The 24,740-nt window shown below is 52.5% G+C and overlaps 1 protein-coding gene across 1 annotated transcript; it reads left to right on the top strand.

Moving 5' to 3' along the window:
- The first annotated feature begins 14,637 nt into the window (after window positions 1-14,637).
- Window positions 14,638-17,904, top strand: LOC128135763 (maestro heat-like repeat family member 5). The gene is made up of 6 exons (XM_052774825.1): window positions 14,638-14,805; window positions 15,351-15,626; window positions 16,401-16,502; window positions 16,930-17,032; window positions 17,365-17,424; window positions 17,635-17,904. The coding sequence occupies exons 1-6, from the start codon at window positions 14,638-14,640 to the stop codon at window positions 17,781-17,783; spliced, it is 858 nt and encodes a 285-aa protein (XP_052630785.1). The 3' UTR covers window positions 17,784-17,904.
- Window positions 17,905-24,740: the final 6,836 nt, after the last annotated feature.

The following is a 24,740-nucleotide window of genomic DNA, read 5'->3' as shown; positions in this document are numbered from 1 at the left end:
CACATAGCTTCGGTAGATACACCTGTGAGGGGGCCACTGTTTGCAGAATATTTGTTCTACAGAATTCTCCCAGCAAGGTTGGTGTTTATGTATGGACCTTGAGTGTAATCTCACCTTAATCCACACTGAGGGGTTTTGCAAATCTCGGTCTCTTCCCCTCTCCCCACAGGTGGGACGTGACAACCGGGGAGCAAAAAAACTTACACAGAGGGAAAGGGGACGGGGCAGGGAGGGACTGGGACACAGAAGAGGGGTGACGTGACCCCAAGGGCCCAGGACTCGCCGGAGTTCCTGCTCTCTGCCCTGCCAGGCGAAATTTAGAGCTCAGGCACTTCTCTCCCTGATCTGTCTGTCCTTTCCTCCCTTCCTCTTCTGTAGCTCCACTCACTCGACTGTCCTCCACCGCAGAGAACACGTTGGTGCCTTGCAGCTCTTACAACACGAGGCTTCCTAGGTACACAGCCCTGCACCTGCGCACACACGCTCTACGTGGCCGTGCTGTAATTTTCCTTACTTATTTATACAGGGAGCAGGACAGAGAGGTGTGGAGAGAGAAAAAAATAGCAACTGGCTCTAGGACAGACAGCCAGGAATTAGAAAATACAGGCAGGGAGTCAGAGAAAGAAAGAGGAAGAAAAAAATAGTGATGGACTAAAGATAGAGAGGGAGGAATAAAAAATGGGGGCAGGGGGCTGGACAGAGAGTGATGGGGAGGGCCCAAAAATAGCAGTTCTGGGCAGCTGCCCCCATTTCTTGAGCACTCCCCAGGAACTGCATTACCGGGAGCCTCAAGAAATGTGCTGCCTGCAAAAGCCCTGCCTTGGGCCCGATCCTGTGCCCTGATATTGGTGACAGTCATCACCTTGCAGAGTGTTCAGGACTGGGGAAAAAAAGGCCAGCTGGGAGGAAGAAACTTACCCAGCTGTTTTTTTGTTTGTTTGCTTGTTGGTTTTGCTTTTAAAAAATACGGTTTCAGCTCTAAAGACCACCTGCAAGGAAGAAGGAACCAGGCGTACCACGTTGGACACATTTAAGGCCCAAACCCACTCAACAGCCACACAAACCACCGCTCACTCACGCTGCACACACTCCACCACCTGCCTGCAGGTACAGGCAGCCGCCCTTGTTTCTTGAGTGCTCCCCAGGAGTGGCACCACCAGGTACCTCAAAAAACCACGCTGCCTGCAAAAACTTGAGCACAGCTGAATTCTGGGCAATTTTGCCTCTTTTTAGGCCTGCTGGTTAAAGACTCATCTGTCAAGAGGTGGCTCAGGACCATGCCAGGGCCGGCGGCACTGCTTTCTGAATCCTGTGGCAGCGATAGGCAGAGGGACGGGTTGTCAAATGCCAGGGCCGGGTATGTGTGCAGGGTGTCAGGGTCAGCCCTGCCTGGTTTTTCCCAGTGCAGCCCCAGCTGGTGTCGGCCCCGTGCTGCAGCCCTGGGGCAGAGTCTCAAGGACCCGGGCATTTCTGCAGGCGCTGCACTCTGCTGGGCCCCACCGCCGGCTGCCCTGGGCTTCCCCTGTTCTCTCCAGCTCTGCTTTCTGCCAGCGCGGGGTGCATGACAGAATGGCTTGCCCACTGCCCCCAGCCAGTCCTGAGCCGTGTCTGCAGCTCGTACGTGGTGTCCACGTCACACAGCTGATTTGGGGGTGGCAGGTCTCTCTTGTGGCACCCTGGGAATGGGGGCAAAGCAAACCCGCATTGCTACTTTTTGATCTTGTCCGCAGGGAGAGCAAGAGGAGACGTACTGTCTGCTGGAGAGCATCCTTCACAGAGGTGACAGCCAATTGCATGTGACAGCAACGCTGGGACCTGCCTGACAGCAAAGGTGCCCGGTGGCCGCAGAGCAGCCCAGGTGAGCTGGTTCTCTTGGAGGCCACCAAAGCAGCCTTCCTCCACCCCTGGTTTTGGTGAGATACGGAGCAGCGCAGGGATGTTTCTCAGGCATCCAGGCCTGAGGAGGGCTTGCCAGTGCCCCCATGAGAGATCCTCCTCCTGGGAAGCACCTCCTCATAGAGCAAAGGCTCTATCCAGCCTGGGTACGGGTGCCCCGCGCGGTGTCTCAAGGAGGACGGGGTCATCTGCCTGGTGGCTCTGACACAGAAATGGTGAGCTGAAACCCCGTAGTCATGGCTGGCCGGTTCAAAATCTCCGAGTGCCTCAGCCTTTCTCCCCGAGAGTGTTTCAGCCAGGCACTTTTTCAGGGTGTGACAGATGATGTCAGGATGGATGCTGGTGACATCCCGGTGGCTGTGTCCCACTCCCACTTCAGAGTTGTGATGTCTGAAATCTGGGGCCACCTGAAGGCCCTGGCAGAGATCTCCAGGGAGTTTGTGTTCAATGTTTTGCTCTCTTAGGGCTACCATGTGCTAGTGTTCTGGGATGCTAGGGTTGCAGTTCACTAGGATTATGGGGTGGCAGGGTTATGGTATGCCAGAGTTGAAGCGAGTTAGGATTAAAGCGTGTTATTGTTAAGGAGAGGACCTGGGTTCGTTGGCCCTGGGTTCCTGGGGTTAGGCTATTTTTACCTTATCTTGTGTTCTGCATGGTCTTTTTTTGTGCAGAGTCCTTTTTTTAGCTTGATTGCCTTTTCAGGGTTTGGATAGGGCCCTTTGGTTTGTGTGTGTTAATTCTGGTTGATTTGTTGCTGCTGTGGTGGATTGTGTTGTGTTTGCTGTCTTGAAACCAACATTTCTGGTCTAATGTGTCTACAGCAGGTTGGGCAGTGGCAGTTCTGGTGCGGTCTGACTCCTTTCTGGTGGGTTGGTAGGTAGGTAGGGAGGGAGGGAGGACTTGCGGTTCATGGAAAATGACTGCCAGATGACTGACGGGCAATTCTGGGGAGAGGTGAGAGGACTTCTGGCCCATAGGTAATGACTATCAGAGGACTAAGTGTACTTCTGAATTTATGTGGACCTCCAAATTCATGGTCATTTCTCCTGCCTTGAGGAAGAGCTGTGGGAAGATACCAGCCACACGGAAGGACAAGGGTTTCCCAAGGGTACGTGGCTCTTTGGTTTTTGCTCATGAGTAAAAAAACCTGCGGGGAGGCTGCTATCGTTAAGTTTAGTGACATTTTGTAAAGTGCTGGACTGAGTGTCGCGTGACTTGATGCATTGCTGAAAAAATGGTGGAGGTTTGTCTGCGTGTTCTGGATGCTTCGGGTTTGAACATCTGCTCATGGTGGTGACTTCATGCAGTCCTTGGCTCCTACCTCAAGGCACAATGTGTGCTTAGGGTGAGGTTCATCATCCATGACAGTGGACGTGAATCTGCATTTCAAATAGATTTCTTGATCATTTTGGACTTGGGGGGGGCAATTTCTTGTCAGCTCCGATTTGATCATCCTTGGTTTTGCCTCTTCACGTGGCAGGTGAAGAGCTCGTAGGAGGAGCAGGAGAAGGGTCATCACTGCTGTTTCCACGTTGGTCGCTTGTACTGGACTTATCAGAGTTATCTTCCATCTGCAGTTTCTTTGCAGGCATTTCTTTAAGCCACTTGTCTGTTTTGTGAAGGGTAGTGGACTGAATGGGAGACCTTTTGTTCCTCATTTGTGCCTCAGAGTTTTACCTGTCATTTTTTGTCTGTTTGTTTGCTTGTGTCCTGGTTTTGGCTGGGATAGAGTTGTCTTCCTAGTAGCTGGCATAGTGCTATGTTTTGGGTTCAGTATGAGAAGAATGTTGATAACACACTGATGTTTTCAGTTGTTGCTAAGTAGTGTTTATACCAAGTCAAGGATTTTTCAGCTTCTCATGCCCAGCCAGCAAGAAGGCTGGAGGGGCACAAGAAGTTGGGAGAGGACACAGCCAGGGCAGCTGCACCAAAGTGGCCAAAAGGGTATTCCATACCATGTGATGTCATGCCCAGTATATAAACTGGGGGGTGTGGGGCTGGGAGGAATTGCCTCTTGGGGACTAACTGGGTGTCAGTTGGTGTGTGGTGAGCAATTGCATTGTGCATCACTTGTATATTCCAATCTTTATTATTATCATTATTGCAATTGTATTATTGTTCTTATTATCATTAATTAGTTTCTTCTTTTCTGTTCTATTAAACTGTTCTTATGTCAATCTCAGCTGGGGTTAAACCACGACAGCTTGTTCTTTGCGGTGCTTGGTTTAAAATGCTTATTGTAGCTCTCTGGATTTCTGTCCTTAAAGGAAGTCTCTAGGATTTCTACCCAGGAGTGAGATGTCCAGAAAGGACTGTTGTCGTTGTTTAACCCCAGCCAGCAACTAAGCACCACGCAGCCGCCTGCTCACTTCCCCCCCCCCAGTAGGATGGGGGAGAGAATTGGGGAAAAAAAAGTATAACTCATGAATTGAGATATAAGAACAGTTTAATAGAACAGAAAAGAAGAAACTAATTAATGATAATAGTAACAATAATAAAATGACATTAATAATAATAAAAGGATTGGAATCTACAAAACAAGTGATGCACAATACAATTGCTCACCACTCGCTGACCAATGCCCAGTTAGATCCCAAGCAGCACCTCGCCCCCCTGCCCAACTCCCCGCAGTTTATATACTGGACATGACGTCACACAGTATGGAATACCCCTTTGGCCAGTTTGCGTCAGCTACCCTGGCTGTGTCCCCTCCCAACTTCTTGTGCCCCTCCAGCCTTCTTGCTGGCTGGGCATGAGAAGCTGAAAAATCCTTGCCTTGGTATAAATACTACCTAGCAACAACTGAAAATATCAGTGTGTTACCAACTGAACCCAAACATAACACTATACCGGCTACTAGAAAGAAAATGAACTCTATCCCAGCCAAACCCAGGACAGCTGTCCTTGTACACTGCTGTCAGCCTTCAGTCTAGAGAAATGTCTGCTAGTGATGTGTGTTTAACGGTAATGTAACTCAAGTGCATCTTAAGTGGGGACCCTTTAGAGCAGAGAAGAGAATGTGAGAAACACTTCAATGATATGCATCTAGTGAGGATGCAAGTACCTGCTTTAACCTTTTTTTTGGTTGTTTTTGCATTCTTTGGCAATATCTACTTAAAAGTCTACTTCAGCAAAAGACAAAGAAATTACTTCTCATTTCTGTGTCTGACTAAAAGAACTAACGTGATCATACAGAGAACTGATGTCAAGAGCCATTTTTTGGCATTACTGGATATTGCATCTGACTTGTCGTGCTTTCCCTGTGTGTAGGGTGGTGGTTTGTGCCTGGCACTGATCTGTGCTGCCGGGTCTGCATCTGTATTGGTTGCCAGGTGCAAGGCAAAGGGCTTATCCTCGTTAAAGTTTACTTGTCTAATTTCAGAAACCGTCTACATAGACTCAAAAATGAAACCCCTGCTAATCTCTTTGTGCACTGGTAGAGAAGCAGTGGGGGGGGTTTCAGGGCAGTGCCTATGCAAGAGCCTTTAGGAGATCCTGTCCCTTGACTGTCAGATGGGGCAATGAAGAGTTTGAGAAAGTGATGGGTGTTTTAAGAAGGTAGCAGATGTACACACTAGATAAACCCCCTTTTATTGTCAGCTGTAAAGGTGCCTCTCGGCTGCGAGCCTGAGAAGGACCCCACATAAGAATTCTTGACTCTTTATATGCAATCTTAAGCCTACTCACATACTCATTTTTTACAGTCTAAAAAAACCTCTTGGCTTTAGCTGTGAGATCATCTGTTACCATTCACTTTGGAGTGTTTGTCCACACAACTCCCGCGTGCAAGCACGCTTAATGCCTATTTATTAGCTGTGTTTGCACTATTTTGTTGCAACTTTGCCACTTTCAGCTCGTTTCTGTCTGGTCTCTTCTAACAATAGACCCACTTGCATAGGCAAGGTCACTGTCGGTCAAGTTCTCTTGCACGTGTCTTCAAAGCCATCTTCACATAGGAGCTTTTTTTTACGTAGCATAATCTGCTGGTCAGCTTTTTCACTAGGCTAGTTCAAAGCCTACACAACAGGATGCCACTGCTGCCTTACAAGTTTTCTTTATATCCCACAGGAGCTCGATGGTGATCAAGCCATTTCTAACTTTCCTTGGGAGACAGGGAGGACCAAAGCTCTTGTATCACAGCTTGGCTTGGTTGGGATGGCAAACTGAAGAGCAGGTGGTGGCCCCAGACGCACCTTTCCTGGGCTGTGAGCTGTGCAAAGGCCAGCAGAAAGCTCTGGGAACACTTGGCACATAGGCCAAAGCGTTCCTGCTGGTACCCCAAGTGTCGGCAGCCCGAGCCCTGACATCTGGAGACCGATGTTTCACGCCAGCAGGGCAGGGGAAGGTGGAGTTGCTTCCTCTCTGACAGGAGACTGCCACGCTTTGGAGGGAGCGGTCAGACCAGGTGCCTTTGCTGTCTGCTGGCCTTCATGTGGTTCTCGTGCTCCTGGGCAGCCCCATCTCTGTTGGCAGTCTTTCGTAAACAGGGGTTTGCAGAAGTGGAAGTTGTTTCTCCCTCCTGGTGGGAGCACTCACCGGGGCTTTGTTGTCAGAGAAGCAATGGGGAGCGCTCCTGGTTGGATGCAGCTCCCTTGGCAGATGCTTGTGCTTGTCTCTCGGCCCCAAGGTCTTACTGGTGCCTTCCCCCCACCCAAGCTGTGCTGCTGGCTCTTGTGAAATGGAAGTACGGAGGGAGGGTGGTTTTACCACAGCTGGGAAGTTCCAGTCAACCCGTCAGGGGAGTTTTCTTCCTGGTTCTTGCAGTTACAGGTTTTCAAACAACCCGGCAAAGAAGTTTTCCAAGGAAATGTGACTGAGGGAAGTGCAGGGATGAGCTCTCATTGCTCTCTGTGTGGATTGTGTCTGTCCTCAGCCAGCATGCAGTAGCTTTCAGATGAGGAATGGGACTATTCCAGGCTGCAGTGGGCAATCAGGATCCAAACTCAGGTTTTTTTAAGGCAATCAGGTGAAAATGTGTGGTTGGAGCCTTCTTGGTCGCTTACTCTTTGAATTCCGTGCTGTCCTCTAGTCTGAATCTTGCAGTGTTTTTACTGAGGCGTAAAAATTAAAGGGAGAAAGCAGATTGTCCTCACCCACATAGATACCTTCTCCCCAGCTCAAGGTGAACAGACAAAAATCTCTGGGGGTGCGTTGTTTTATTAAACGTGTATCAGATATCCAGCATTAGGGGAGCTGTGTACAGCGAATGGCTGCAGGTGCCTGGGGCTTGACCAGTGTCCCCTGGAAGGGAAAAAGGAAAAAAGGTGACCATGGGGACTTGTTTCCAAGTATATTTATTTGTAATTTCTCATTGTCCATTGCTGTATGTGTGCCTCGGAACATTTAGCTTGCAATGCTTCCTCCTCTTCTCCCCGTCTTACTCCGCCTGGTTGTCTTCCTCCACTGCCTGTTCCTACTCCTCTTTATTGTCATTCTTTTACCCTTCTTCTCCTCCTTCTGTCTGCCCTCCTGTTTGTTGTTGCTGTAGTTGTCCTCTTCCTCTTCCTCCCCCTTCCTCCCACTCCTCCTCCACAACTTCACCCTAATCCTCTTCTCCTGTTAGTCGTCATTCTCCTGTTCAACTTCTTGCTCATCCTCTTCTTGTTTCTCATCCTCCTCCTTCTCCTCTTTCTCCCCCACCTCCTCCACTGCCTCCTCTTTGTTCTGTTCCTCTTCATCCTGTATGTCATCCTCCTCTGCCTTCTCTTTGTCTTCCTCCTCCTCCTGTTCCCATTCCTCTTCATTCTCCTTCTCCATTTTCTTCCTCTTTCTCCTCTTCCTGCCCCTCTACCTCCTCCTCCTCCTTCTTGTCTTACTCCTCTTCCTCCACTTCTTTCTCTTCTTTCTCATGTTTGTTGTCCTCCTCCTGTTCTGTATCTTGTTCCTGTGTTCTGTTCCTCCTCCTGCTCATCCTTCTTCTCTCCCTATTTTTCCTCCTGCTCCTAGTCCTGTGCCACCTGTTCCTTGTGTTCCTCCTCCACCTCTTCTTTCTCCTCCTCTTGCACCTCCTCATGTTCTTCCTCTTCCTTCTGTTCTCTCTCTTCTTCCTCCTTGTTCTCATTCTTTTTCTATGTTCCTCGTCCTCTTCATTCCCTTCCTCCTCCTCCTGCCGTCCACCAGTTCATCCTGTTTGTCTTCTTTCTTTTTCTCCTCCTCCTGTTTGTCCTTCTGTTAATTCTCTGTGATGGGGTCATCACAGCCTGGTTGGTTGGGTGTCTGGGACTCAGTGATGGATCAAGGGATTCAATTCCCCATTTAGAAATGGGTTTCCATATGCCCTTTCCTTGTGCCAGCGTGACAGAAATGACAGGCTGACAGTGGGGGTTTTAAAGGGTTTGTGGGTTAGAGAGAGCAGGAAAATTAGCTCGTTCCACTGGGCATCCAGTGGGTACCTGCCCATTATTAAAGTGTCGTTATTTAAGTGCTGTTAGTTTTGGGTATATAGGGCAGGTGGAAGACCCATGTGGCTCCGTGAGGTTCCCACCATTCCCATCCAGTTTGATGTGTATCAAGGCAGAAAGCCTCTGCCCCACAGGAGGGGAAGGCGTCATTTTCATTTCCTCCACCAATTAGCCCTTGGATGAGAAGAGGGAAAAAGTACTGTTTGATTTTATAGACGGTGCTCTGCGTGCTGCTGCGCTTCCCAGTTGCGTGCCAGGGTCATCACAACCTGGCTGGCCAGGTTCCTGGGACCTCTGAGGCCCATAAGGAGCGAAAAAATCAGCCTGGCACCCAGGAACCTTGAGGCTGATAGGGAGCGGGGGAAGAAGTCTGCCTGGTGCGCGGGACCTCCAGGGCCTGATGCAGAGGGGAAAGGGGACTGATAAGTGACCAGCTTGGTCGCAGGGCATGGCTGTTTGCCTCATAAAATGGCATTCGTTTTGCTAACTGCCCTACCAGGTGTCAGGAGGATGGGGGTACCGGTCACAAGTGCAATTGTGAATTGCCTTTCGTAAGTACTGGGACGGCAGCAATGCAGGGCCCAAGTACCAGGTTAGGCTTGAGGCTACTGCTTTTACCCTGGTTCTCCCAGGCAAAGCACAAGCGGAGACGTATCCCTGCCTGCAGCTTCTCTGAAGGGAGTGCAGCAGCTCTTGCCTGTTCCCAAGGCACTGGGTGGCTCCAGCCCATACAGCATCGGCATCGGTATAAACTGTGCTGGCTCCAGCTTCAAAGGCTTGGGTGATGGCTGGGACTCAGCTCATTGGGCAGAACATTTTATTTCCTCAGTTAAGTAAGTCTGTTTTTTCATCTGCAGAAATGGCTGTGGATTTACCGAACCAAACACCATTGTTCAAGTGGGCACTTGTGTCTGTAAACCATACTCCTTAAGTATTACTGGGGTTGAACGGGGGAGCATCTTGCATAGGAGAGGGTGGTGCATCGCTCTCAAATTCTTGCGGCAGTCCTATTTGAGCGATGGTTTCAGTGGGAGTCCTTCCTGAACGATCCTTTCCTGGGAGGACAGCGCGATGATGGAGGTAAAAGTGTCCCCCGCTGAACGGAAGGCTTCTGGGCCAGCCCTAGGGGCAATTCTTGGCCTTTGAGGATAATTTTCAGAGTGGGGAGAGGGGTACTATCACGAAAATTTTGCAGCTGGGCTGTGCTGTCCGAGGAGAGAGGCTAGGACACAAAGTATAGAATTACAAGAGTAATTCTCTATTCATGCACATGGGGTGTCCCAGTCAAATTGGGGCACCCCGAATGCAGTTTTATACATGGTTCTTATGCCTTTCAAGCATTCAGGTACAACACGATTTGATCAATCGCTACTTAACACACACATATACTGCTGTTTTGCAAAGCAACTCTAATTCTGTGGTGTCACCATCCATCTGCTTCTTTCTGGATCTAGACGTCCCTGGAGTCAATCTTTCTACAGTTCCTTATCTCTGATGCCAGCTAACAGGAGGGTTTCACAGAGGAGTTGGAGGGGTGGGATGCTGGCGTGATCGGGGTAGTCCAGGGGTATCCTTTCTTCTTCAGGGTGGGGGCTGTCCTTCTGCTTCTTGCAATGAGCCATGCTTGCTGAACCACGGCTATGCAGTATACAATGTAAACCGTATAGATCTTCAGAAAGTTCATACAGTTTCATACTCTAAAGACTAGCTGGTACAATAGTCAGGGAATGAGCTTTTTCCTAACAGTCACTCCTTTTCTTTTGACCCTCAGGGTCACACTATTCACTATTTTAGTCGTGTCGAGTGCATAAGGTCATACAACACTGTAAGCACACGTATGTAATTGCAAAGCAAAACAAGATAGTGACTACAACAACCCAAATCCTTTTAGTTCACAGTCCTCTACCTAAGTCTGGGAGCCAAGAGGTTAAGCACCCAAATAGATTTAGGGGCGATTCCTGCCTTACTTCATCTAGTATTTTTAAATGAGTCTTTTTCTCGTTTCTATCAGTTTCATTTTTCTGGTCTTGATTTACATAAAAAAACCCATCAGCTGTTATTCAGTAATTGTCACGGATGAGTGTTTTAGATCACTTAAAAAATTTGTAAAAGTGCGACTTAACAGAGTTCGATGGCAAGGTTCACTCTGTTAATACATGGGAGAATCATACAAAGGAAGATCGTGTTAGAATTGATTTAGAATGATTTACAGAGAGATGGGAAGTGTGGAAATGTATCACAAAGGGAGACCCTCCTGTTGAGTCACAAGGTTCAGAATGGACCCCCTTGCTTTCAAAACTCCATCTCAGTGGGGAGTCTAGGTGCAGCTGGATCCAGACTTAGTCCCAGACTTGGTCATCAGTTTATGGCTAAAAGACTGTGTGTGCACAATCAATCCTTATATCACTTAGTTAAGATTTCAAAGTTTAGCATGCTGTTAATCACTTAGCGATCCATTCGGGCATCTGGTGTTAGTTCGCTCTGAACTTTGAGCCCTTGGTTTCCTGAAACAGGCCCTCAGGCCTCGAGTCTTATAAAAGTACATAATTTAAAAGAGTGGTAAGCAGCAGGATCAGCTCGAGCTCGGTGCCCCCAGACAGAAACCCAAACAAAGAAATCCCTGGGCAATTATACTCTTACAGACTATTCACCCCCCTCTTCATGTGATCTTCACGCACCTTTCACACACCCTTTGGTCCAGTCGTGGTTGTGGCCTGAGATCTTCTGACACCTCACTGGATTCCTTCACTGTCTCCGGGCAGGCCCTTGTCTTGCCGAGCTGCAGGTGCTGTTGAGGGTTGTAGCCTTGAAGGCTCCTTATCATCTGATTTACGCTGGCTCGGGAGGCTCCTATTTTTACTAAGTAGGTACATGTTCAGTAAATCTCAGTGCAGGTTTACAGCTTGTGGCCTAAGGCTTCAGCAAATCCAGTTACTCATGCTAAGTAAATCTAAGTAAACAGCGTACTAAATCACACACCATTATAATTCAAAAGTGATTCGTTCTACTTGAAACTTACTTATTTAAGGTCAACGACTAATATCTCTTAACATTGAGAGTCGTCCCTGCTCAAGGGGAGAGTTGCCTGGTGGAGCAGTCCAGTTGCCGCCCAGGGAGAACTCAAATTGGGCTCATCCAACGACCTGTTGTTGTTAAAAGATCTCGTTGCTGGACATTACTGCCGTGCAGCCATGCTGCCTAGCAGGGAGAGCTCAAAGAAGGCTCACTGAGGCTGTCAGATTTATGGGGTAAAGTGGTTGGCTCATAGTCAAATTGCATACAATGGGAGAGGTATGCATAAGAGTCCTTGTACCCACAACTCTCGCTGTGCCGCTCTGCTCCTTTGTGGGTTTCCTAGAGGAGTTCTTGGCCCGGCTACGGCTCAGGCTTTACCTCCTTTGGAGCCTGTACCAAATTGCTGCTGGTTTGGTTAAGGGGGGTTCAAGTGCATCTGTCACAATAATGCACGTAGTCTGTCCTGTACTTCTAAAAGGTGGTCTAGGGGTGATCGATTCTGTATTACCATTTGTGTTAAAGGATTTTCAAACGTGGGTTTCTCTAGGTTTGCTTTATTAACAACTCAGAGTTGGGCCACCACCGCAGTGAATGGCGAAAGATAACTCAAAAACGCCTTCTATATATACGATTTTACAAAACAATATGCAATTGATGTTTTGTCAGAAGAAGTTCTTGGTGTTCTTGCACGAACTCTCAGTTCTCTATTCTCCAGTGGTTTCAAAAGTCCAATACATTTTCCTGTCTCGACCGATTCTTATTGTCTCGTCTCGGTTCTTCTGAAGTTAGTGGTCATAGGCAGAAGGTCTCCAGTCACCACAGTCACTTACCTTCTTACACACCAAAGATCACCTTTGAATTTCTGAGAATCACTCCGGTTGTTCTATTAATTCATCTTACTCTAAAGTTAATCACTTACTCTTATCTATTCTTACGTCTTAGATCTAAGATGTATGATTCTTTTTCTGTTGATTCAGCTTGACTGGGTTTTAAGCCAGCTATGGTGAGGGCTACACAAGGGACAAATGAGCAGCTTATGCATATTGTTTTATAAGCACCTGCATTCTAGTAATCACATCTAAAACAATCTCTAATCATTAGTTATATGCCTGATATGAATAGTCTTAGAAACAATGAGGCTTAAGGCCTAGTTCCCTTTACATTTGTGATAATAATTTGATTTCTTTTTGTAGGGCTGTAATACTCTGTGCTTTCATGAATGGCTTTTTCTAATTGTCTCGACACATTTGCAACAGCTCTTTCTAGTTCTGCAACGCCTAACCCTGGGATAAAAGCTGTTACAGGCAGGTGGAACTTTGTGCCACATTCTGTCAGTGGGCTGTAACACTTCTTCCCATAGATAGCAGTAGCTAGGAGCTACAGAGGCAGAAGAGATACAGGTTCTAACCTGTGGGGATGGTATTAATGCACTTAGAATACACTTTTCAGCTCGGGTTGAGGGTAAATCCTCAACTGCCCTTTCTCCACCTCTCCAGTATCACCCTGGTAGTTGTGTCAATGGGTAGTATAATCTTCAAATAAGTCTGAATCATGTAAGTTATTTCCTGCAAAAGGGTTTGCATGTGCTGGATTTGGATGTTCAGGTAAACCGGTAAGGTTTGGACCCAGAGTAGATGACTCGGAGCAATCAGGATCCTACAGGCCTGTGGCGGCAACCAAAATTGTATCATTATCTTTGGTTTGATTACAGCTTCCTGCAGAATACCAGGTTAATCTATCTGCAAATATCCATATTGTCTCAAGAGTCTGCAGGGCCTGAGAAACTCCATCCAGGAAAAAACGCTACAGTGGGGTGGCTTATTAGAATAGGTTTTATGTACGGGCTTCTGGAGAAACTCCCCTCCATGTTCAGTGGATGTGGTATATAGTAAGGTTTTGGAAGAATCTGTGGAGGAAGACCAGTTGCCTTTAGAGCTAGGAACTGATCTATGGAATGTTGCAGGCATAAGACTCCCCTTTTCATCTGTATGGTCCTAAGATGTGAATTGTCCATCTCTGTCCATTGTATTCATTTCAAGGCTCTATTGGCGTTTCCAGTTCCCGGCTGCTACAGAGTCAGTAAGCTTGTCAATAGGTTTGCTCTCCAGGCATACCCAGAGGTCTCCTTTGAGGCTAGTGACAAACCCTTCCTGGCGGAAGGGCCGTATGCTCACTTTCTGTGGTGAAAATTCATAACGTAGATGCCTGTCCTCGTACCACTGAGAATTCAATGGGACAGATACCCAGGAGAGCTGATTTCTGGTAGAGGATGGGCTTTTCGTGCATATCCAACAGTCGGGCTCGTTTGCCTCCGCTGCCGTACTGTGGACTGTGGCTATGGCCAAATTATGGAATGAATAGGTATAATTTGTATTCCACCACAGGCTTATAAGCAAGGCTACCATATTAAAAGCTAGGCTTCCAAATCACTAGTAACAGGAAAAACAAACAGACAGAAATAGCAAAAATAACTATCCCTTGGATATAGAGGACAGCACTGAAATCAAAAGGGTTTCCTGACTCTGGAAACCCAGAAGGCATTTAAAGATCCAAAGCAAGCAGTCATGGAAGCTCCCTCATTAGCCCTGTGTCGTGGTTTAACCCCAGCCGGCAACTCAGCACCACGCAGCCGCTCACTCACTCCCCCCCACCCAGTGGGATGGGGGAGAAAATCGGGAAAAGAAGCAAAACCCGTGGGTTGAGATAAGAACAGTTTAATGGAACAGAAGAGAAGAAACTAATAATGATAATGATAACACTAATAAAATGACAACAGTAATAATGAAAGGATTGGAATGTACAAATGATGCGCAGTGCAATTGCTCACCACCCGCCGACCGACACCCAGACAGTCCCCCCGAGCGGTGATTCCCCCCCCACTTCCCCGTTCCTATACTAGATGGGACGTCCCATGGTATGGAATACACCGTTGGCCAGTTTGGGTCAGGTGCCCTGGCTGTGTCCTGTGCCAACTTCTTGTGCCCCTCCAGCCTTCTCGCTGGTTGGGCATGAGAAGCTGAAAAATCCTTGACTTTAGTCTAAACACTGCTGAGCAACAACTGAAAACATCAGTGTTATCAACATTCTTGTCATACTGAACTCAAGACATAGCACTGTACCAGCTACTAGGAAGACAGTTAACTCTCTCCCAGCTGAAACCAGGACACCCTGCCAGACTACAACAAGCCTTTTGTATTATATGTACATGGACAGAAAGGAATCGCCAGTTAGCCCAGAGACTGCTCAGAGACTGGAGCATTTTTGCCAGGGTGGTCTTTCACCGCTTCGCAGAAAGGAAATGGTGTGTTTCATACAGGCAAGAAAAATGAAGGTCCTGCTGGAAGACATTCTGAAGACCCTGCAGTATGCCAGTGAAGATATCCAGATGAAGGCCCTGCTTGTCTTCAGAAACATACTGGGTCATATGACGAGGGAGGAGGCCAGTCCCATTGCTCTGAAGCTGGCAGTGAAGCTCCCGCCGCTCTTCAGCAACGTAAGGCTGCTGCAGGAGCCTGAGCCACGGCGATGGGCACGCTGCAAGGAAAGCTGCCTGTCAGCCGAGCCCTGCGGTCGGCACTCAGGCAGGGCTGCTCCTCTCTGCACTCTCCCCTGGGCTCTGCAGCCCAGCATGGCTTCTCCCGGACAAGTTGATGCCTCCGGGCGACCTTGAGACCCTGGGCTGGGTCCCAGCCCGGCCCTTGGGCAAAGCACCAGCAGGCCAAGAGCTGCTCTCAGAGCCCCGAGGGCTCCCCTGGCTGTGCTGCCAGGCAGGACCAGACGTTCTGCCCAGGCATTGTAGCAGGGGGGCCGAGGCTGAGCCAGCAGCGGGTGCCCCAGAGGCGTTGAGGAGGGCCAGCCTGGTCTCCTCCTCAGCCCGTCCCCGGGGAGCTCTGTGCTGGCGTGGCTGGTGCAGCTGGCGGTGAATGCTGGGTGGCTAGGGGAGCACTCGGAGGCACAGGCACCGCCTGATGGAAACCTCTTGCGTGGCCTTTCACGGGCCCGGGGCCGTTCAGCCACTGCTGCAGATCTGGTCCACAGATCCCGTGTTCAGAACCCGACGCCGGAGCATCTCCCCTCACATCAGCCACGCTAAAGCCCTTGCTCACCGTGGGCAGGGAGCGGCTGTTGCTGAAGTTCTCCCGTCTTCCTCCCGAGCAGGCGTCCAGCCAGCTGCGAGAGTCCTCCATCCGCCTCTTCGGAGACATCACGCAGATGGTGGTGTGGAGACACAGGAGACAAATGAGGAAGAACGTGCAGCGGGGCCTGCTCCCACTGCTCTTTCACATGAGTGACCAGACCCAGAGCGTGGCCAAGGTACAGATTCAAACCCGACCAGGGACGTGAGGAAGGGTGTGCTGACACCACGGGGGCGATCTGGGCACGAGGGGCAAGGGCTGCTGACAGTCGGAGTCTAGGGAATATGTGCCACCTCAGGGTCCCACCGCTTGAGTCACTGAGCACAGGGCAGAGCTCCCCTCCTTCCCTGCACCAGGCCCACCGCTGCCTTCCTCCTCCCCCCATGCAGCCCTCCTCCGGCACAGCTCTGAGGAAGGTCCCCGCAGCGTGAGCAGGGGCAGAGAAGCCGGCACAGACATTTTCAACACCTGCCCCACCTGCTCCAGCAGGGCTCAGCAGCAGCCTGTGGCCACCGAGCACGCAAGTCCCTACAGGCTTCCCTACAGGCGTCCCTGCAGGCATCGGAGGCCAGGGCTTTGAGCCCCCAGGGCTGTGCCCAAGAGCCCCCCAGATGTTTGCGCCGGGCCATGTCCCAGCTTCCTGAGGGCAGGATCGCTGCAGGAACAAAACCCCGCTCACCGAGGTCCCCTTGCCCTCCAGTCTGCCCCCAGCCCTGGCAGCCGCTCAGCAGCTCTTGAGGATCTCTGTTCTGCTAGCTGGCAGCATGAGATACCTGAGGTGGTGGCTGCCCCGTGTCCCTGCCCCGGGAATTGAATCCAGTTCAGACTCGGGCCCCCGCCGCCTCTTCCCATAACGGGCTGGGAACGGTCCGGAGCCTTGCCAAGAAGCAGGGGATGCCAGGTCTCCTTCCTAGGGCTGTGGTGACATCTCCCAGCCTCTGCTGCACTGCAGGCCTCCAGGGAAGCCCTCCTATCTGCTGCGGAATTCCTGGAGCAGAAGCAGCTCAAGTACCTGACCCAGACGGAGCAGGCATGGAGGATTGGAGAGTGCTTGGTGAGGACAACCCCCAAGCCCCAGGCAGGGCCAGGCTGGATGAGGGCTGCCCCACGTGCCCGCGGGGTGGGCTGTGCAGCTGTGCCTCCCCTGCCCTGCTCCAGCCCGGAGCCGAGAGCCCAGAGCCTGGAGCTGCATCCTCCTTCCCTGCCCTCAAGGGCTCTTCTCCAGGACTCTCTGCCCTCCCCGCACACACCCCAGGGTGCTGAAGGTGACCCCGGCCCATCTGGGCCCAGGCAGCAGGATGGAGGGGTCTCAGTACCGCTGGGCCCCCTCTGCGTGCGGCTCTTTCTGGACCTCGGCCCCACAGGGCTCCCGGCTGGGTGACAGGAAAGGCCTGGCAGGGGAAGGGGGTGCTGGGAGGAGGGACTGCTCTGGCTGGCTGGGGAGGGTCTGTGCCAGCCCCGTGCCCTTGTGCTCTCTCCAGCTGGTGCAGGACAGGAACAGGGTGGAAGATTACCTGTGGCAGAGCCTGCTGTACCTGAAGGATGCTCAGGCCACCGTGCGAGAGGAGGCCGTCAGGTTCACCGGTAAGCCACAGCCCCTGGAATCCGTCTTCTGGCAGCCTGGCCCCGCTCCCAGCCACTGCACTGGCAGCAAGGAGCAGCCTGGGGCTGCCAGAGCCCCGGCTGCCCCGTGCAGGGCCTGGGCAGACAGGGGCTCTGCGCTTCCCTCCCACCCCTGCCCGTGCAAGTGAGCCTGCTGGCCGCCTTGCTCAGTCCCCCCCTGCCTCGGGTGCTGTCCTTCCCTGGGGTCACCCTGCTGAGGGGGAGGAGGCCGTGCAGCCGAGCCGGCAGGGCCGGGCTCTGTGCTGCTGGGAGAGTGCTGGGGAGCAAGAGGTCTGACGACGCTCTGTGCCTAGGGCTTGCCGCGCGGCACCTGAGGGACCAAAGTGCGGAGCGGCTGCGTGAAGTCTGTGATGGTGAGCGGGGGCAGTGCTTGTGGGGCTAGGAACAGACCTGGGACGGATGCGGCCATGCCTTGCCCTGCTCCAGGGAAACGCTTCGGGGCCAGGGGAACATCTCGGGGGCCAGGGACAGAGCCGGGTGGGGCTGGCGTGCTCCGGAGGGGATGCCCGGGGGTCTCTGGAGACACGGGGGTTTCATCTCTGCTCCGTTTCTTTCTGTCGCAGCCCTCAAGCCCTTGCAGGAAGACATCGAGCCCTCCATCTGTTCGCTGGCAGCTCAGACCATGCTGATCGTGGGTTCTCCAAGGAAGCGGCCAGCATCAGGATGGACCAGGGCGCTGTGCTGCTGGCCCTGCAAAGCCAGGGAAAAGTGAAGGTCTCCTTGGGAAAATGGAAAATTAAAGCTGCATCAGCCAACCCAGTGCTGTGGTCTCCTTCCCGCGGGGAGGGGAGCGCCCCGAGCAGGCGGAGCAGGCAGCGCCGTTCCTGCCCTCTGCCGCTGCCTGCCGGACAGCTCATCCCTCAGCACACCTTGGCCACAGTCTTGTTTGACAAGTTCACCCCTCGGCCAGGCTCTCCCCAAGAAGTCGCTGTGTTTGTCCTCCCCCTGCAGAAATCTTTTCTTTAGGGGGGTGGAGGGCGAAGGGGAAATGGCAGCCCCCAGAAGAAGCAGGGCTGCCCGGAGAGCTGCCCAACGCCCTCCCTTTCCAGCAGCCCGTGGCAGCCCAGCACACGCTGACTCGGGGTGCCCTTGCAACAGAGCCCCAGCTGCCCCGCTGGACCACAAAAACCCGGAGGGGAGGAGGAGAGAAGCTTTAGGCAACCTGGCCCCTCCGGAGACAGCCCAGGGCAGGAAAAGGCACCCGCGCTCTGCCAAGCTGGCCAGTCTTCTCTCGGTCCCGGTCTTCAGAGGTGGCTCTGGGCACCTCCTGCGCGCTCTGGGCTGGCACAGCCTTGCCCGTGGGCCACGGGAAGTTTCCCTCTCCCTGAGCCCAGAGTCCTGCCCCACAGACGGCACCCTGGGGCAACGGGCAGAGGAACCAAGAGGCTCCCCTCCTTCGCAGGGTCCCAAGCGTCAACTGTAGCATCTCGCCCATCCTTTGTAGTGCCCAGAGCCTCATGTTTCGGGCCGAAATCCTCAGTTTTAGGGTCTAAACCCACCTTGGATGGCCCACAGCCTTTCCTCAGGGCCCGCAGTTCCATTTGAGGCTCCAAGCCCTCAAGGTGGAGCTCGTTGCGTGGCAACGTCCACCCAGCAGTCTGGGGGGAGTCAGTGGACCCGGGACAGCCAATCACGTTTGAGGAGGGGGGGGGGCAGGTAGGCAAGGCACGTGATTGATCTGTAACCAACCAGTCAAGGTTCGGGGCCTGCAGGAAAGGTGGCAGGAGTGGAAAAAGCTGGGTACTGGGGGGCAGGGCATGCCGGCTCCACCAATCCTAGCTGGCAGTAGAGCAGCACAAAGATGATCGATAAGCGGTCTGACCCATCATTGGATGGGAGGAGCGAGGGAGAAATCCCAAGCAGCCAATCGGAGGAAACGTCACCTCAGGGGAGGGCGGGCAGCACACCTCGGCACACTGACAGCCCAGGCAGCCAATCACAGAGAGCATCACCTCAGGTGAACTGCACCTGGGCAGCCCTGTGGCCCAATCCGAGGCAGCCCTCAGGGAAGGGCAGGCCCCAAACCAGAGCACAGTGACAGCCGAGGGGACCAATCCGAGGCAGCATCACCTCAAGAGAGGAGACTGACAGCCCTCCCCACCTGTGCTGGCCGATGGGAGAAGAATGCGAGCTACGCTGGGGACCAGACCCAGCTTCGACATGGCACCCGCGGGGCCTGCCCCGAGCCCAGCAGCCCCCAGCCCAGGCCCAGGGCCCCTATCGCCCCTGCCACCCCTGCCCCCTCTCTCCCTCCCCCCTTACGTAGCCTGTCATTCCAAGGGGGCTTTGGGCCCCCCAAATGAGGGCTCGGACCCTCCAGAGGCGGCTCGGGCGACAAGGATGCCTGTCTGGATGCTAAAAGAAGAGGCTTTGGACCCTGAAATGAGACTGTGCAGACTAACAGTGAGCCTTTGGGCCCTGAAAAAGAGGGCTTTGGAGCCTAAAATGCAGCTTTGTAAGACAAGAGTAAGACTTTGGAAAGTAAAAATGAGGCTCTGGACCCTAGAAATGTGGCTTTGGACTCTACAAATGCGGCTTTGGACCTTCCAAATCAGACTTTGGGGCAGAAAAATGATGCTCTGGGCCCTGAAAATGCATCTTTGAACCTTAAGAGCATGAACCCTGGAACTTTGGACCCTCCAAATGAGGGCTTAGACACTCCAGATGTGGCTTGGACCCTAAAAATGCCTGTCTGGACCCTAAAAAATGGCATTGGACCCTGAAAATGCGACTGTTGAAAATAAAATGAGCCTTTACACTCTCAAAATGAGGGGTTTGTTGCCTAAAATGAGGCTTTAGAAAGTAAAAATGAGGCTTTGGACCCTAGAAACGTGGCTTTGGACTCGACCAATGAGGCTTTGGACCTTCCAAATCAGACTTTGGGGCTTCAAAATGATGCTCTGGGCCCTGAAAATGCATCTTTGCACCTTAAAAGCGTGAACCCTGGAACTTTGCACCCTCCAAATGAGGGCTTGGACACTCCACATGTGGTTTGGACCCTAAAAATGCCTGTCTGGAATCGAAAACTGATGCTTTGGACCCTGAACATTAGACTCTGCAAACTACAACTAAGCCTTTGCACCCTGAAAACGAGGGGTTTGGAGCCTAAAATGAGCATTTGGAAGGCAAAATGAAGATTTTGGACCGTAGGAATGCAGCTTTGGAATCTACAAATGAGGCTTTGGACCTTCCAAATCAGACTTTGGAGCACAAAAATGATGCTCTGGGCCCTTTAAAATGAGTCATTGTACCTTAAAAGCATAAACCCTGGGACTTAGGAATGAGGCTTTGGACCCTGAAAAGGAGGGTTTGGACCCTAAAACCGGAACTGTGGGTCCTCCAAAAAGGCTGTGGGTACTGAACAACAGGCTTGGACCCTAAGTACGAGGATTTTAGTCCTCAAATGGGGCACTGGACCCTTACCATGAGGCTTTGGACGTGAAGGAAATATGCAGTTTTGCAGCCTAAAATGAGGCCTCGATAGCAGGCTTTGGGCCTTCCAAATGATGGTCTGCGCCCTCAAAATGAGTCTTTGAACCTTTACGAAGCGTGTGACGGAATTACTCCTTCATTGTTTATCATGTTGAGCAGCTGCATGGATTACTAATGTTTCACAGTATTAATTCAGCAGGCTCTCAGTCACTTACGGAGGATCTGCGATGGGTAAGGGGTCTCTCTTCCTTGGGCAAGGATCTGAAACCTTGAGAGGTGTCCCTGCTCAAGGGGACAGTCGCTGGGCGTGCAGTCCAGCTGCACTTCAGGGAGAGCTCAAAGCGGGCACAACCTGATGAGCGAAGTGGCTGGCTGCTAGCCAATAGCCGAGACGGGCTAGATGTCTTCGTTTCCTCTCCGGTAACTTGTTCTGTACTTTGGTTATCTTGCACTTTTGGGTGTCGAAACCACCTTTCGAAGTCTTTTCCGAGACACCTTCGCTCCCTCGCCTGTGAGCCAGGGGCTCTCCAGCTTGCAAGTTCACCCCCAGGACGCCAAGGAGCCTGTCGCTCCTTAGTCACCCCGCACCAAAGCACGGCTAGGGGTCAAGTGTACCCATCCCACCCGTGCCGGCGAAGGACCGCTGCGAACAACTACAAAAGCCGACGCTCTTTCGCAGCTTCCCGTCCCCTCAGAGCTTTCCCTCCCCTCAGGGCTTTCCCGCCTCTCTGCCGCCTCCCGAGAGCGGCGCTGGGATTGGGCAGTGCAGGCCCAGCTCTGATTGGCGGCGCTTCCCGCGGCAGCAGCCGATTGGCTGTCGCTCTGCCGGCCGGGGAAGGCTCTGGGCTGGAGGGGGGGAGCGCTCCGGGGCGGGGGGGGGCGGTTGTCACGGCAGCGGCGCGGCCCAGCCCCTGCCGCGGCCTGCGCTGTCAGGCGCTGGTGGGGGGGGCTCGGGGCCTGCCCTCAGGAGCAGCACCGCGAGTTACCGCTGGGAAGTGTCAGGGAAATTCCCTTCCCCAGCGGGAATCCTGTCGGCCAGGCTTTAGGGCAGGAGAGCGTATGAACTTTGTGGCTGTAGCTGTGAGTTCAGCACAGGGGCTGCAGGGTGAGGAGGTGCTGGAATGTGGCCGCAGGCGCTGGGGTTGCTCCTGCCGAAGGAAGCCAAACAAAAGGCAGGGTGCTAGGGCAATCCAGCTTGCTTAGAAGAATGAGCACTGCCTGCGACTAGCGTCAGGCTTCAGACCACCGTGTCAGGATGGCTTTGTCCCCTCAGAGCAAGTAGCGAGGCTTTAAAAACGAGGCTTGGGGCCCTAAAAATTAGGGTTTGGACCCCAGGAAGGAGGCTTTAAATCCTCAAAAATAATGAACGTTTGGGCCCTACGATGAGGCTTTCAGCCCTCCCAATTAGGCTTTAGGCCTGAGAGAGTTAGACCCCCAAATGAATGTCTGGACCATAAAAATGAGTATTTGGACGCCCAGCGTGCGGCTTTGGCCCTTAGAAATGAGTCCTTGTATGCCCCAAATAAACCTTTGGACCCTGAACCTGAGGATTTTCTTTTTAAGTGGGGGCTTAGACCCTACAAATGAGCATTTGGGCTGTCAAAATGAGGCTTGAGACCCTTCAAATGAGGAGAGGGATCCTACAAACGAGGCTTTGGGCCCTACAAACGAGACACGCAGGGAGAAATTGTGGCTTTAAAGATGAGGCTTTGGACCCTAAAAATTAAGATTTGGACCCTAGAAATGAGGCTTAGAACCCTAAAAACGAGGCATTGGACCCCAAAAATGAGACTTTGGAACCTCAAAATTTGGGACTAGAAACAAAAGACAAGAATTTGGACAATAAAATGAGATTTTGGACTCTAAAAGAAAGATCGGGGTCTTATAAATGAGGCTTTGGAGCCTCCAAATAATGCTTTGGACAGGGACAGGGACAGGGACAGGCAGGGGTGAGGCAGGGGCACTTTATTACCATAGAAGGCAATACCAGCCGCACCCCTTGGGCCTGGACACTCCATAGAAGGCAATACCAGCCCCGCCCCTTGGGCCTGGACACTCCATAGAAGGCAATACCAGCCCCGCCCCATTTTGGGGTGCACAGGACAGGACGTACCAGAGAAGGCAATACTTGCCCGTCCCATGGGTGGGTTGATGACCTGGCCGAGTTTGGCTTGCACAGCCTCCAGGCCTCTTCCTTTTCCCACACTGCCCCCAGCGAGTGGGCTGAGGAGGGCGAGAAGCCGGGAGGGGACTCGGCTGGGATGCCTGACCAGGGGCATAGCCCACACCGCATGACATCGTGCTCAGCGGTAGCCACTCGCCTGTCCCACCGGAGGAAGAGGGAACCTTTGGGGTGACGGGGTTTGTCTTCCCAAGCCACCGCTATGCGTGACGGAGCCCTGCTTCCCAGCAAGTGGCTGGACACCCCCCCGCCAGGGCAAGTGGTGAATCGGCTCCTCGCTTGGCTTTGCTTGCACGCACAGCTTTGCATCGCTTATTAAACTGCCTTTATCACGACCCCCATGTTTACCTCCCTTTTTTGTCCGCCTGATTCTGTCGCCCATCCCTGGGGTAGAGGACTGAGCGAGCGGCTGGCTGGGGGCTTAGCTGCTGGCCAGGGTCGGCCCACCACATAGGTCAAGGACCGTTGCAGTTCAGGGAATAAGGTGCAACAGGCAAAGCCATAAATAAAACACACAATGACGCAAACCTGTTCAGCAAGCCATAAGGGAGACGCTGACAAAGACCAAAACTGCTCAGCCATTAGCTGAGGGATCACTAAGGAGCCAGGAGTATGCGGGTCCTTGGGAGACCAGCCGGTGATTGCACGCATCTGGTTGCTGGCAGCCGTCCAGCTGGACTGGCTGGTGAGTATAAAGACATCAAAGTCACGCGAAAAAAAACCCCAAAAGAAGTGAGTGTTTAGGCTACGTTCCTCTGCATGGAATGCAAAATGCATCAATGCCACGGACACGGATTGCCTTTGACTTTGCAAGTAAAGGGGAGCGGGGGGCTTGGCACAACCGCTGGTCTGGCAGACGCAGCCATTCTCCATCTGCTCTGAACACCAGAGGAGCCTTAGCCCATCAGCACAAACAGAACAAAGCCAGACCTTCCCTTCACAACTTCAGTGTGGTTTGAAGTTGGTTTGAACACAGAGAGCTGTAAAATGAGAAAATATTCTCATGACTTACTCCTTCCAATGAACTGATCCCTTTGGCATTTTCAATCTCTACAGGGCAATACAAACCAAAAATTGGTGGGACCACCTTTTTCCTCTCAAATATTATTGTCTGACCAACAACGACCTTGTCTGGAGAGGTTTGATCCCTCCTCTGCCCTCTCCGGGGTACCCCTTTGCTGACGCTGGGGAGTGCTCCAGGTCTGCCTGACTACAGAAGCCAGTCAAACACAGGCGGTACAGTCAGGGCAGGTTTATTGTCCTGCTGCAGGCTGCGCTGGGCAGGTACAGGGCTGCTGGACTGGGACCCCCGGAGTCCCAGCCTCATTCTTAGCTGCACCTTCTATTCCCTCTTTCCCGATGCTCCGCTTTCATGTCTTTTGTCTGATAGTTTTCCCCCTTATTGTCTTCCTAGTTTAACCCCACGCCAGCTAGACTTCTCCTTTTGTGGTCTGCCAACTCCAACAGCTTCCCATTTTGGTATATGCTTAGTTTAACCTCGAAACCATAGAAAAAGTCTATCCTCTCTGCTGCCCACCCTAGAAATCCCTGGAAACGTCTAAAGGCCCACCAAAGCAGCAGCTTAGCTGCTGTTGAGGTCAGTCAACCGGGTGAACAACGGGGCTCTGGGACACACCGGAGGGCAACGGGGAGGTCCCCAGGGGACGTGAGGGCAAAGGGGAGCCTGGAGGCACCCCGAGAGCACCTAGGTGCCCAGGGCTGAGCCGGCCCCGTGACCCCCCAGGGGACGCCCTGCCCCTCCCTGCCCGGGTGGCGGGTCACAGTGGGGCCCTTCGTGACCTTCCCTTTGTGACCCCCACCGCACCGCATATGATCAGCACGGCTGTGGCCCCCAGCCCGCAGTGTCCGGCAGGACGGCGACGGGACAGGGCAAGAGCACGGGAGTGGCGAGGAGCCCCTGAGCACAGCCCCCGTCTTTCCACGCCGCCCCCGGCAGCCCCGCGGCGCCGAGGCGTTCTGCCAAAGCTTCCCCCTTCCCCACCCCTATCCCTTTCCTCCGTCCTGCAGGATGGCGGAGAGACCCCCCAGCCGCCC

The sequence above is a fragment of the Harpia harpyja genome, chromosome 24, assembly GCF_026419915.1.
Source record: "Harpia harpyja isolate bHarHar1 chromosome 24, bHarHar1 primary haplotype, whole genome shotgun sequence".
NCBI classification, from domain to species: Eukaryota; Metazoa; Chordata; class Aves; order Accipitriformes; family Accipitridae; genus Harpia; species Harpia harpyja.
Note: the sequence above shows the minus strand (reverse complement) of the source record. Positions and strands in the feature narration are given on the sequence as shown.

Bases quoted from the DNA above. Each gene is read 5' to 3' on its own strand.
- LOC128135763 (XM_052774825.1), top strand. From the start codon at position 14,638: ATGAAGGTCCTGCTGGAAGACATTCTGAAGACCCTGCAGTATGCCAGT. The intron at 14,806-15,350 runs GTAAGGCTGCTG...TCTGGTCCACAG, and splicing joins TCCCGCCGCTCTTCAGCAAC to ATCCCGTGTTCAGAACCCGA. The intron at 17,425-17,634 runs GTGAGCGGGGGC...TTTCTGTCGCAG, and splicing joins GCTGCGTGAAGTCTGTGATG to CCCTCAAGCCCTTGCAGGAA.